Source organism: Schistocerca gregaria, chromosome 7 (assembly GCF_023897955.1).
Source record: "Schistocerca gregaria isolate iqSchGreg1 chromosome 7, iqSchGreg1.2, whole genome shotgun sequence".
Classification (NCBI taxonomy): Eukaryota; Metazoa; Arthropoda; class Insecta; order Orthoptera; family Acrididae; genus Schistocerca; species Schistocerca gregaria.
Genome location: NC_064926.1, coordinates 329,650,271 through 329,663,502, shown reverse-complemented (window position 1 = coordinate 329,663,502; position 13,232 = coordinate 329,650,271). Strand labels below are relative to the sequence as shown.

Here is a 13,232-nt window from a genome sequence, read left to right as displayed (position 1 = left end):
CAGGAGAAGCGACAGTCGAGGGTGACACCAAGGTACTTAAGGGTGGGGGTGAGGGCGATAGGACGGCCATAGATGGTGATATAGAAATCGAGGAGGCGGAAGGAAGGGGTGAATTTGCCAACAATGATAGCCTGGTTTTGGGTGGCTGAGCGAGAGGCAGGCGCTTAACTACCCTATTGGAGGCGCCGCTATTGGCCGCTGGAACCACGTGTTCCGCTGTGGCGCCATCACACTAAATGTGGGCCAGGAGGCGTGCTCCACCACAGCTTACGGCGCGATGGTGCAGAGACCTCTAGGGGTCTTTGACGTCCATTACGTCTGGCGAGGATTCAAATTCCGTGGCGCGCGGTACCAGATCCCTCCCCACCGAAAATCGCGTGTAGGGTCGGAAACGCCCCAGACGGTGCCGAGGTGGGCGGCAGTGGGAAGAGGCGTATCAACCGCAACTGGCGGGGAGGAAGGAACGCCCGAGGTATCAGCCGATCCAGAGTCCAGGGCGGGGGAGGCAGCCGCCGATCCACCCGGAGGCGGAGAGGACCGACGGCAGGCCTGCGGGGAGACGGCAACCGGGGGCTGGGACGGTGACTTGAGGACCACGTCCGTACCTGAAGGAGGTAGGAACGGAGGCGGCAGCGCGAGTGCTGTGGCAGCACGAGGGCGGAGCTGATTATGATGGCGGCGCTCCAACCCTTTCGACGTCTGCACCGACGTCACACGCCGCCCATGGGCCGGACGACCGTGGCGGGTGTCCAAACCGGCTTGCACCCGTACTCGCGGGCCCACACGGCCGTGCCAGGGGCATACCACTGCGAGGGCAGGGAGTGGGGGCGGGAGGAGGATGGCACCAGCACATAGAGAAGGCTCCGCGTCTGTCGTCCACGAAGGAGCTCCGCCGGACTGCGTCCGTCAATTGGCGTAGTGCGATAGGTGCTCAAAAACAGGGTGTGGGCCGACGTATTGGAAATGTGTCAACCGCCTTAGTCAACTGGTGTTTAAAACTGCGGACAAGCCTCTCCGCCGTGCCATTGGACGAAGTACAAAATGTCCTATTCCATACAATATACTGACCGTACTAGACTATCGGGAACTACGAATTGGTACAAACTGCAGTCACAAATTTTAAGGAAGTTTAGAGATCTAGGGTTAAGGAAGAGAAGGACAACATTTTTTACATATAGATTTTGGTTTTTCGCCTGTATACCTCAATCTCAACATTCTCTTCATCACAGAAAATCACTAGATACAGCCACTCATGTAATCGAGATAAAGAGCCTGAATGCTACAGGTTGAGCTCAAAGCAGCAGAGCTAATTCAGGAAGTACAACATGCGTGAAATGCAGCTTGCTTGATTCAAACATGACATCTTGCAAAAGATGGATGCATGTAAATAGGTTGGTCTTGGCCTCTGAAAGGCGATCGACAGTGTGCCATATCGTCAACTAGCATACAAGATACGATTACATGGAGTACCGTCGCAAACAATGATTGGCTCGATTGGCCTAGTAGAAGCCAGTACGTTATAACTGGTGATGAATGTTGTATGGAAACAAAAATTACATCGGGTGTGCCACAAGGAAGCGTACTAGGTCTTCTGATGTTATCAATATATATATATACGATTTATCCACTATAATCAGCATTACTATGAGATTGTTCTTTGACGATGCTGCTGTGTATAATAAAGTATTATCATTGAAAGATTGTAAGGAACTGCATATAGTCTTCGACAAAATTTCCAGATGGTGCAATGAATGGTATCCTTATTTAAATATGGGTAAATAAAACATTACCATGAAAAAACGAAATAACCAACGACGGGGATAACATTATACGAGTCTGAATACGAAATGACAGAAGTACGGAAGCAACAGGAAAGCTAGAAAATCTGAAAAGGGAAATACAAAGGCTCGATCTAGATATAGCGCTGTGGGGGATCAGTGAAGTGAAATGGAAAATGGAATAAGGATTTCTGATCAGATGAATGTAGGGTAACACCAAGAGAATCAGAAAATGGTATAACGGGGTAGGATTCTCTATGAATAGGAAGGTACAATAGAGAGTGAGTTCCTGTGAACGGTCCAGAGATAGGATTGTTCTAGGATTGTCAGAACTGACATCGAACCAACGCCGACAACAATAGATCAGATATACATGCCGACGTCTTAAGCTGAAGACGAATAGACGGAAAAGATCTATGAGGATAATGAGTGGGTAATTCTTCATGCAAAGGCAGATGTAAATCTAATAATTGTGGAGAATGGAATGCGGTTGTAGGGGAAGAAGTGGGAGAAAGGTTACGAGACAATATGGACTTCGCATTAGAAATAAGGGTAGAGAAGGCTTAATTGACTTCTGCAATAATTTTCAAATGATAGTACCGCATAATTTGTTCAAGAAGCACAAGAGGAGGAAGTATACTTGGAAAAGACCAAGAGACACGGGAAGGTTCCAGGTAGATTACATCATGATCAGACAGAGATTCCGAAATAAGATGTTGGATTGTAAGACGTACGCAGAAGCAGATATAGATTCAGATCAGAATTTGGTAATGATGAAGAGTAGACTGAAGTTTAAGAGAATCGACCGAAAGAATGAACACTTCTAAAAAGGGCAATGGCAGGCATTGGACAAACATACATAGGTAGAGAGGAGGTAACTGCGAAGAAACCTTGGGTAAGAGACGAAATAGTTAAATTGATCGACGAGAGGAGAAAGTGCAAAAATGTTCATGAAAAGATGGGAATACAGCAATATAACTCCCTTGAGATTGAAATAAATAACAAATGCTGGGTAGCCATGGTGAACGGCTGCAGGAAAGATGTGAAGAAATCGAAACGAAAACACTAGTCTGGAGGATTGACTCAGCAAACAGAAAAGCGGAAACAACCTTTGGTGCAATTAAAAGTAAGGGTGGTAACACTGAGAGTGCAACGGGATACGCAGAAGACAGAGTAGAAAGGTTAAAAGAGTATGTCGCAGGTCTCTGTGAGCGAGACAACTTACCTGATGACATGTTACAAGAAGGGATTAGAACTGATAAGAATTGAAAAGGGGACACAGTATTAGAGCCAGAATGTGAAAGAGCCCTGGAGGACTTGAGAACAAGTAAGGCAGAAGGGATCGATAACATTCTATCGGAATTTCCACAGTCATTGAGGGAAATGACAACCAAATGACTGTTCAGGTCGGTGTGTAGAATGGATGACACTGGTTATATACTATCAGGCTTTCGTACAAATATCATATACGCTGTTCCGAAGATAAAAAGCCCATATAAGTGGGAAATCATCACGCAATCAGCTTCACATCTCATGCATCCAAGCATTGCTCATGCATCCAAGATCTGGACGACAATAATTTACAGAAGTAGGGAAAAGAAAATTGAGGATCATTGAATGACGATCGGGTTGGTTTGAAGAAACATAAAGGCACCAGAAACGCAGTTCTCACTTTGCGATTGGCAATGGAAGCAAAATTGAAGAAAAATCGAGACACATTCATAGGATTCGTCGACCCGGAAAAAGCGATCAAAAATCTAAAAATGTGCAATATGTCCTAAATTCTGAGAAAAATAGGACTGAGCTTCAGGAAATCCTGGTGAGTGTGATATACACCGACGAAAGTCGTGGTGATAGCAAGTTGTACATATACGAATGGCGGTAGTTTCGCGTACACAAGATATAAATGAGCAGTGCATGTTGGAGCTGTCATTCGTACTCAGGTGTGATTCATGTGAAAAGGTTCCCGACGCGATAACGGCCGCACGACGGGAATTAACAGACTTTCAACGTGAAATTGTAGTTAGAGCTAGACGCATGAGACATTCAGTTTCGGTAATCCTTAGGGAATTCAGTATTCCGAGATCCACAGTGTCAAGACTGTGCCGAGAATACCAAATTTCAGGCATTACTTTCGCTATGGACGACGAAGTGGCCGACAGCCTTCAATTAACGACCGAGAGCAGCGGCGTTGGCGTAGAGTTGTCAGGGCTAATAGACGAGCAACACTGCGTGGAATAACCGCATAAATCAACGTGGGACATAACGACGAACGTATCCGTTTGGATAGTGCGGCCAAATATTGCGTTAATGGGTTATGACAGCAGACGACCGACGCGAGTGCGTTTGCTAACACTACGATATCATCTACGCGTCTAGCGTTCAATCTATATTTGGAAGAAGCAATGACGTAAATAAAAGTAAGCTTCAAGAGTGGCATTAAATCAATGATTAGATTTGCTGATGATATTGCTATCCTAGGTGTATATGAAGACGAATTACAGGCTCTGTTGGATGGAATGAACAGTCTAGTGAATACGAAATATGGATTGAGATTAATGAGAAGTAGCAGAAACGTCCCCCCCCCCCCCCCAATAGCAGAATGGTCAGCGTGACGGACTGCCGTCCTAAGAGGGCCGGGTTCGATCCCCGGCTGGGTCGTGGATTTTCCCCACTCAGGGACTGGGTGTTGTGTTATCTTCATCATAATTTCATCCACATCCGGCGCACAGGTCGCCCAATGTGGCGTCGAATGTAATAAGACCTGCACCTAGGCGGCCGGACCTGCCCCGTAAGGGGCCTACCGGCCAATGACGCCAAACGCTCATTTCCATTTCTTCAGTAGCAGAAATGAGAACAATTAGAAACTTGAAACTTCCTGGCAGATTAAAACTGTGTGCCGGAACGAGACTCGAACTCGGGACCTTTGCCTTTCGCTGGCAAGTGCTCTGCCAACTGAGCTACCCGAGCACGACTCACTCTCCGACCTCACAGCTTTACTTCTGCCAGTATCTCGTCTCCTACCTTCCAAACTCCGCTGCAGAGTGAAAATCTCATTCTGGAAACATGCCCCAGGCTGAGGCTAAGCCAGGTCTCCGCAATATCCTTTCTTTCAGGAGTGCTAGTTCTGCAAGGTTCGCAGGAGAGCTTCTGTAAAGTTTGGAAGGTAGGAGACGAGATACTGGCAGAAGTAAATAAAGGTGTGAGGACGGGGCGTGATTCGTCCTTGGGTAGCTCAGTTGGCAGAGCACTTGCCCGCGGAAGGTAAGGTCTCGAGTTCGAGCCCCGATCCGGCACACAGTTTTAATCTGCCAGGAAGTTTCACATCAGCGCAGACTCCGCTGCAGAGTGAAAATCTCATTCCAAATTAGAAACTTAACATCTGGATTGATGCTCTCGAAGTACGTAGATGAAATTAATGTACTATGCTACCTAGGCAGCAAATAATGACGGATGGAGCAAGGAGGACATCAAAAACAGACTAGCGATGGCAAAATGGGCATTTCTGGCCAATAGAAGTCTACTAGCATCAGACACAGGCCTTAATTTGAGGACGAAATTTCTGAGAATGTACGCCTGAAGCATAACATTGTACGGTATTGTAACATGGGATAGAGAAAACCGGAACAGAAGAGAATGGAAGGATTTGAGATGTGGTGTTACAGAGGAATACTGAGTGTTAGTTGGATTGATAAGTTAATAAATGAGGCAGTTCTTCTCAAAATCGGTGAAAGAAGGAACACACGGAAAACACTGACAAGAGAAAGGGACAGGATGATTGGTCATGTGTTAAGGTATCAGGGAATAGACTTCGTGGCGGCAGAGAGAACTGTGGAGAGTAAAACCTGTAGGAGTAGAAAGAGATCTGAATAGATCCAACAAATAATTGGGGACATAGGTTGCAAGGCTTTCCATGAGACAAAGAGGTTGGCCTAGGAGAGGGATTGGTGGCGGGTCGCATCAAACCACTCAGAAGATTGAAGACTCAAAATAAACAAAAGTATGATAAATGCCTATAACAAACAGAGCTAACACGACAATTTCCATTTATAAGACTACTTTCCCTACCGCATCACTTGGCTGCAAGACCAACAGCTGGCACTCAATCTCGAGGTGGGAGGTTGTCAAAATGTAAATCTATGGCCGATATTTGTTCATAAAATGTCGAGATATTCTGTGCAATCTTACTTTTATTTGTAATTTATGAAGCGAAGTCAGTAAATAGCCGTAATGACACTCACGTAGTTCAAACAACGGTTGTCGCCGACCTACTACTAGTAATTTCGCAGTCCGCAATACTTACAAATAATTTTCCGAAATAATTTCTGTCCCCAAATAACTACTACAATACCTCGGGAAAATGTATATGTCTTCAGTAAGGTCCAAACTGGCAGAAATTTCCACGGAGTCGCAAACACGCGATCGATGTCACCATTCAATAACTACGTACAGCAACCGACCACAGAGTTCTAGAAAAGTAGCAGTATTCCAAGTGTCGGAACTGAGATGCTGCACCGATCGACAGTAAAATTATCGGTTGCGCTACTCTTGCCACAAACTGTAGAAGTGAAAGACCCTCTCATTTGGAAAAAAAAGCTAATCATAGCAAGGACGAAATTAGAAATAGTTTGCTCACTTAAATATAATTTTATTAAAAGAAAGAGAGATCTGTATGTATGATATCGACGTGACACTGAAAAAGTAACGATCGTTAAGAGGCACAGCAAGTTTTTGACATTCGAAGGGAAACCATGGGAATACCAGAGCAAGGAGACACTAGGAAAATATAATGCTATAAATGATTCTTAACTATTTAGCGGTCGATTTGAAGAAGTACTAAAAAGGAAAGATTAGGAAAGAGCTCCTTAGCAGTCAGGCATGTGCATGATTTCCGAAAATCATTTGACTCAGTACCACATCCATGCTTATTGTCAAAAGTACGATGATAGGGAGAACGCAGCAATTTATCTTTGATGGCAGTCATTTTGCTTTAAATCTTAAGAAATCAAAAACATGCCCTTCAGAAAAACAAACCATAGTCTCCTACGACTATAATATTATTGAGTCATAGCTGGAATTGGACAATACATACAGACAGCTGAGTGGAGCACTTTGTAGGGATATGAAAAGGAAGGATTACGGAGACTCATTAATGGGTAAAGCAGTTGGGAAAGAAAAAAACTACTCGAACAGGCCGTGAAGGATCAACAGTACCGACCGGTCGCCGTGTCATCCTCAGCCCTTAAACCGTCGGCACACGGACCGTGCATCCGAGCGTTGAGCGTGCCAGGGTTACTGTCGTCATAGCGTGGAATAGCACGTTCTGGAGTCTTTCCGAACGTGCAGAGCAATATCTGGCATGTCAGATATTCTGAGCGTGCGTCTGAGCATTGACCAATGAGATGGCACAACGCCACCTACGTGACACGCACGCCGTCTCCCTTCAGTACAGAGTTCTGAGGCAACATATTGGCATTCATTTCAAGTCTAAATGTATATATGCCGTTTCTGAGCACCAGAAAATTGAGAATCACTAAAAAAAAAACGTTGTTAACTGTGTGATTCGTTCCAATAAAATAATGAGAAACATCATATTCGCGACAAAAAATTATTGTAACTTGCTTATTATGAGAGTAGGCTATTTGAAGCCAGCGACACACTGAAGATCTACCCAAAACGCATTGTTCTTGGTACAATTTGTTATAGCTAAACTTCAATTAGTAACATATCTACTATTAGGGTTTTCTGCACGAGCTAAGATACTATGAATAGAGGTCTGGAGTATGTTATTGGTGTAGCGTAGTGACTAGCGTTCCTGCACATGTAGATTATTTTGATGGGGCGGTGGTTCGTGTCTTGTCACTTCCAATTTTTTTTCCTAACATTTGCGTTTTTATTGGGTTCTGTTATTTTATTATTAATTTAATATAAGTATATACTATAGTATTTGATGTTATGTAAATACAAGTTCACCTTTTCTTGAGGGGTGACTTGGTTCGATTGGATTAATCTACAGGACAGCTTGCGCTACTTGTATAAAGATATTTTACTCCTTTTTCTTTTTCGCTTCGTAATTCACATGTTGCAAAGATTCTGCTACCGGGTAGGAACACTGAACAAGTAAGACTGGCCTTGGGGTTTCACTAAAATGTGGGTATGATGAAATAATGTTTCTCTTATGCGGAGAAGTATTCCAAATTTGTACGGCACTGTTTGTAATGGAACTTTTATAAACCTGTGTCCTTATTGATTGGACATGGTACGTTCCTTTTCGTGGACGATGGAAGAAATTTCCGTTTTAATAGAGCTAATGTGGGAATTTTACGCCCGCCCGTTGAGTAAACAGTGTGATTTACGAACTACAAGCATCCCTCAACTGCCGCTGGAGTGTGTTGCGATCGCATATACCACGTTGGGGCCGACGTACCGTATGCACGAGTCGCATCGTTCCTGAGAATTCTGCAGCACGTTGAACTTGGCACGCTCAACGTTAACGTTCGACAGCACGGTCCGTGTGCCAACGGCTTTAAGCGTCACCAGATGCGGATACAGAGAAGTATGTGGTCAGCACACCGCTCTCCCAGCCGTTGTCAGTTTTTGTAACCATTGCCACTACTTGCAATCATGAAGGTCATCAATTGGCCTCATAAGAGCTGGTGCACCCGGCTTGCCAACAGTACTCGTCATACCCAGACAGTAGCTCATTGAAGTGCTAGCCAAGCCCGACAGCGCTTAATTTCAGTGATCTGACGGGAACCTGTGTTACCACTCACTGCGGCAAGGCCGTTGGCAAAACTCGCTGTTACAATAAATGAACAAAAAATGGAAAATAATGAAATTTGGGTTCCTAGAGGACTCGAAAAACAGAAAAATCACAAGAAAATACTTGGCATTAATATTTTTTAGATTCACACTGACGAGCCAAAACCTTTTGACCACCTGCTTAATAGCATGTTGGTCTACTTTTGGTGCACACCACTCAGGTGGTAAGCTTTGATTAATTGATAGAATACTGGAGAAATGGAACTAGTCTACAAAGAAGATAGGTTGCAAATCATTCATGCGACCCATCCTAGAGTATTGCTCACGTGTGTGGGACCCGTACCAAACAAGAGTAACAGGGGCAGTACTGAGGACAGTACGAAAGGTCACAGGTTTGTTCGATCCTTGGGAGAGTGTCACAGAGATGCCTGCAGACACTGAACTGACAGACTTTGGAAGATAGACGTTAACTACGCCGAGAAAGACTACTTATGAAGTTTCAAGAACCGGCTTTAAACTACGGCTCTAGGAATATACTTCGACTCCCTACGTAGCGCTCTCGTATGGACCTGAGGAAGAGATTAGGTTAATTACAGCACGCAAGGCATTTAAACAATCATTCTTCTAGCGTTCAGTTCGTGAATGGAACGGGAAAAAAAATTAATAACTAGTGCATTGGAACATACCCTCTGCCATGCACATCACAGAGGTTTGCAGGGTATAGATGTAGATGTAGAAGCAGACTGAATAAGTCGTAAATTTGTTACATCATCTAGGAATAGTTAATTTCACACTCGAAGGATAAATATAGGGAGTTAATAACAGGAACAGATAAAAACTAAAATATACAGAACAGGTCGTGGAGTATGTCGCGAACTAAAGGTATGTACGACACAAACTAGGAAAAGAAGGAAGACAGCATGAAACCAGTCAAGATACTGAAAGCGAAAAAGTAGATCTAAACTTTAGACGGTTGTTTAGTGAATGAGTACTGTATTTTTAATGACAAGTTTTCATTTAAATATGTCTTCAGAAGCATCGCAGTACGCCCATAGCGTCCCGAAACATAAAACAAAAGTACTTTGTGCTCTTTCGTGTTCCAGACGCTACTGCCGCTCATTATGGGCCACACACCAGCTGGAGCTGCCATGAAGCAGCTGATGCACTACGGCCAGGAAATCAACTCTGGTAAGTCTTACGGGAATGATCGATTGTAAGTCTAAATTATAATTTAATTTTTCTTCATTTTCATAGTATTAAAATACAATTTCATTTCAGATATGGATCAGTTCCTTAAAATATTACACTACTGGCTATTAAAATTGCTACACCAGGAAGAAATGCTTATGATGAACGGGTATTCATTGCACGAATATGTTATTCTAGAAATGACATGTCATTACATAATTATGCAATTTAGGTGCATAGATCTTGAGAAATCAGTACCCAGAACAACCACCTCTGGCCGTAATAACGGCCTTGATACGCCTCGGCATTGACACAAACAGAGCTTGGATGGCGTGTACAGGTACAGCTGCCCATGCAGCTTCAACTCGATACCACAGTTCATCAAGAGTAGTAACTGCCGTATTGTGACGAACCAGCTGCTCGGCCACCATTGACCAGACGTTTCCAGTTGGTGAGAGATCTGGAGAATGTGCTGGCCAGGGCAGCAGTCGAACATTTTCTGTATCCAGAAACGCCCGTACAGGACCTGCAACATGCGGTCGTGCATTAACCTGCTGAAATGTAGGGTTTCGCAGCGATCGAATGAAGCCTAGAGCCACGGGTCGTATCACATCTGAAATATATCATCCACTGTTCAAAGTGCCGTCAATGCGAACAAGAGGTGACCGAGACGTGTAACCAGTGGCACCCCATACCATGACGCCGGGTGATACGCCAGTATGGCGATGACGCATACACGCTTCCAATGTGCGTTTACCGCGATGTCACCAAACACGGATCTGACCATCATGATGCTGTAAACAGAATTTGGATTCATCCGAAAATAAGACGTTTTGTCATTCGTGCACCCAGGTCAGTCGTTGAGTACACCATCGCCGGCGCTCCTGTCTGTGATGCAGCGTCAAGGGTAACTGCAGCCAAGGTTTCCGAGCTGATAGTCCATGCTGCTGCAAACGTCGTCGAACTGTTCGTGCAGATGTTTGTTGTCTTGCAAACGTCCCCATCTGTTAACTCAGGGATCGAGACGTGGCTCCACGATCCGTTACAGCCATACGGATAAGATGGCTGTCATTTCGACTGCTAGTGATACGAGGCCGCTGGGATCCAGCACGGCGTTCCGTAGTACACTCCTGAACACACCGATTCCGTATTATGCTAACAGTCATTGGATCTCGACGAACGCGAGCAGCATTATCGCAACACGATAAACCGCAATCGCGACAGGCTACAGTCCGACCTTTATCAAAGTCGGAAACATGATGGTACGCATTTCTCCTCCTTACACGAGGCATAACAACAACATTTCACCAGGCAACGCCAGTCAACTGCTGTTTGTGTATGAGAAATCGGTTGGAAACTTTTCTCATGCCAGCACGTTGTAGGCGCCAACCTTGTGTGAATGCTTTGAAAATCTAATCATTTACATATCACAGCAACTTCTTCCTGTCGGTTAAATTTCGCGGCCGTAGCACGTCATCTACTTGGTGTAGCAATTTTAATGGTCAGTCGTGTATCTTTCTTGAAAACTGCATGAATTTTCTATGATCGATTTCGTATAATTTTGTAGAGTAAAACACTTGGAGTTTCGCACAGAATCCTACAAGAAAAATTCGATGAGCTACCCGTTGAAGGGGCTGGTGGAAGAAAGTACTAATCCTGAATTTAGTAAGGATTAATCTTATTACGTTACCTGTTGTATAATATTCGAGTGGGCCACCGTCGTGTGACAAGTAATTCAAGAGATATCGGTAAAAATAGCTGTTTTCTGCGTAAATTGTTGAGCTTTATAGTACTAATGTTTACTGTGCCTGAATGTAGACCGTCTTTACAGCCGAATGCCTAACTTCGCTGCTTTGTGTGCGGAAGTGCGCCGGTTTCAGTCTGGTAGCTCCTCGGATTTGTCTTAGGTAGGGACGCCTTGAACGAGGTCGACTCAGACCTTGTTAGACCACATGGGGAGCAGCTTGAATAAAGAACCAGCGCTACCACCAAGATTCGTCTACTGCCAATAACGGTTGGAGGGGATGCTGACATGCTCATCGCATGTCCAATGGATATATATCGCTCCTCGTACTGCCTTGTAGGTACCAGTCGGCCAGTCGGGACTGGCCAAGACAATATCGGTGAGCGATGTTTACGTCTTCCTGTTATAACTTGCTGTAACTCGAAATACGCCGATACCTTCATTTCATACTGTATATAAAATGCTGAGTAGTAACATTAACTGCGGTTGCCGTGTTGAAGAAATCAGAGGTTGTGTCACATAATAATCATCACGCCTTTTAGCCCTGGTGCTGTCTACACTTTATTGATTGTCTAACAGTTGCATACAAATTGAGCGAGATACCACATCTTGCGGTGAGACAGTCCCTGTGTTTCAGGGAAGTCCAATAATATAGTTGTGCGAGCAGCAGCAGCTTAGTGTGCCACCGTTTGAGTTGTCTATTAGGGTACATAGATCGGACTAAGCTGCAACAACTCGTGCAGGAGGAAACTGGCCAAGTCCAACTTGTCTCTTTTACTACTGAATCATACGATCCACACCTCAGTTTATCACTCTCCCGTGTACAATAACTACGCAATTGACACCCTTCATTAAGTCTACAACATGAGAAATTTCTTTTTAATTTTATTTCAATTCTTTAGGCCCTAGAGACGTTGAATGGTGATGTCATGGAATTAGATTTGAAAATTAGATTTTACAAAAATATATGTTTTGTTGGATATAGAGTCCACCAGTTATGCGAAACAGCGTTTTTTCAGGTTCCCAAACATGTGTCAGCACCTTTGTGGCGTCATCAGTGGGTTTCTGTTGTATTTAATCTATAATGTAAACATTTTACGAAATGATTACAACGTTATCTCAGATGAGATAAAAGGGCTTGCCACGCGAAAACGTAAGTTCAGGCGAGAAACATAACGGCAAACTAAATTACGTTCAAAACATAAAATGATAGGTTAACACCTAACAACACTGCTCATCAACATCGTTTAGTTGCTGATGACAGGCTACCTGTATAAATAATACACACGTGGTCCTGAAAAACCATGAAAACCGAGTGTACAAGTAGTAACTAAAAGAAACAAATTGTTCAAAATTGTTAAGGCTTTCGTGGCCACTTGTTGATAAACTGCCTATTGGCTTCTGTCTCGGATTCTTCGGCCGACGTTCATTTAATGATTTTTTCGCCAGCACGAGTGGCTGGCACGCACTGGATCAGACCGACCACGTAATAAATTCGCCGACACAGAAGTTCTGGCTGTAGAGAAGCACTATCACACGCGCTTGTTCAGAGAAGCTGTAGAAATACAAAAACACGCGAACAGTTTCAACAAGAAAGAGGAAAGCCCTAAGGTAAACGGATCCTGGCTGCCCGTACTGCAGCGAACGACCGTCGCAGGTAGCAAGAGGAGAACCGCACCGGAAATGACCGCGGAGAAGCCCTCGGACGTTGGCGCGCCAGGTACATACAGTCTGCGGCCGCGAGCTCGGCTCCAGTTCAC

At 44.4% G+C, this 13,232-nt stretch overlaps 1 protein-coding gene across 1 annotated transcript in view; it reads left to right on the top strand.

Annotated features, from left to right (window-relative positions):
* Window positions 1–13,232, top strand: part of LOC126281175 (lipase 3-like) — an 83,951-nt gene that overhangs the window by 28,417 nt on the left and 42,302 nt on the right. Inside the window, exon 3 of the mRNA XM_049979861.1 lies at window positions 9,644–9,728. Coding sequence (XP_049835818.1) covers window positions 9,644–9,728 — 85 coding nt within the window. The remainder of the gene's footprint in view (window positions 1–9,643; window positions 9,729–13,232) is intronic.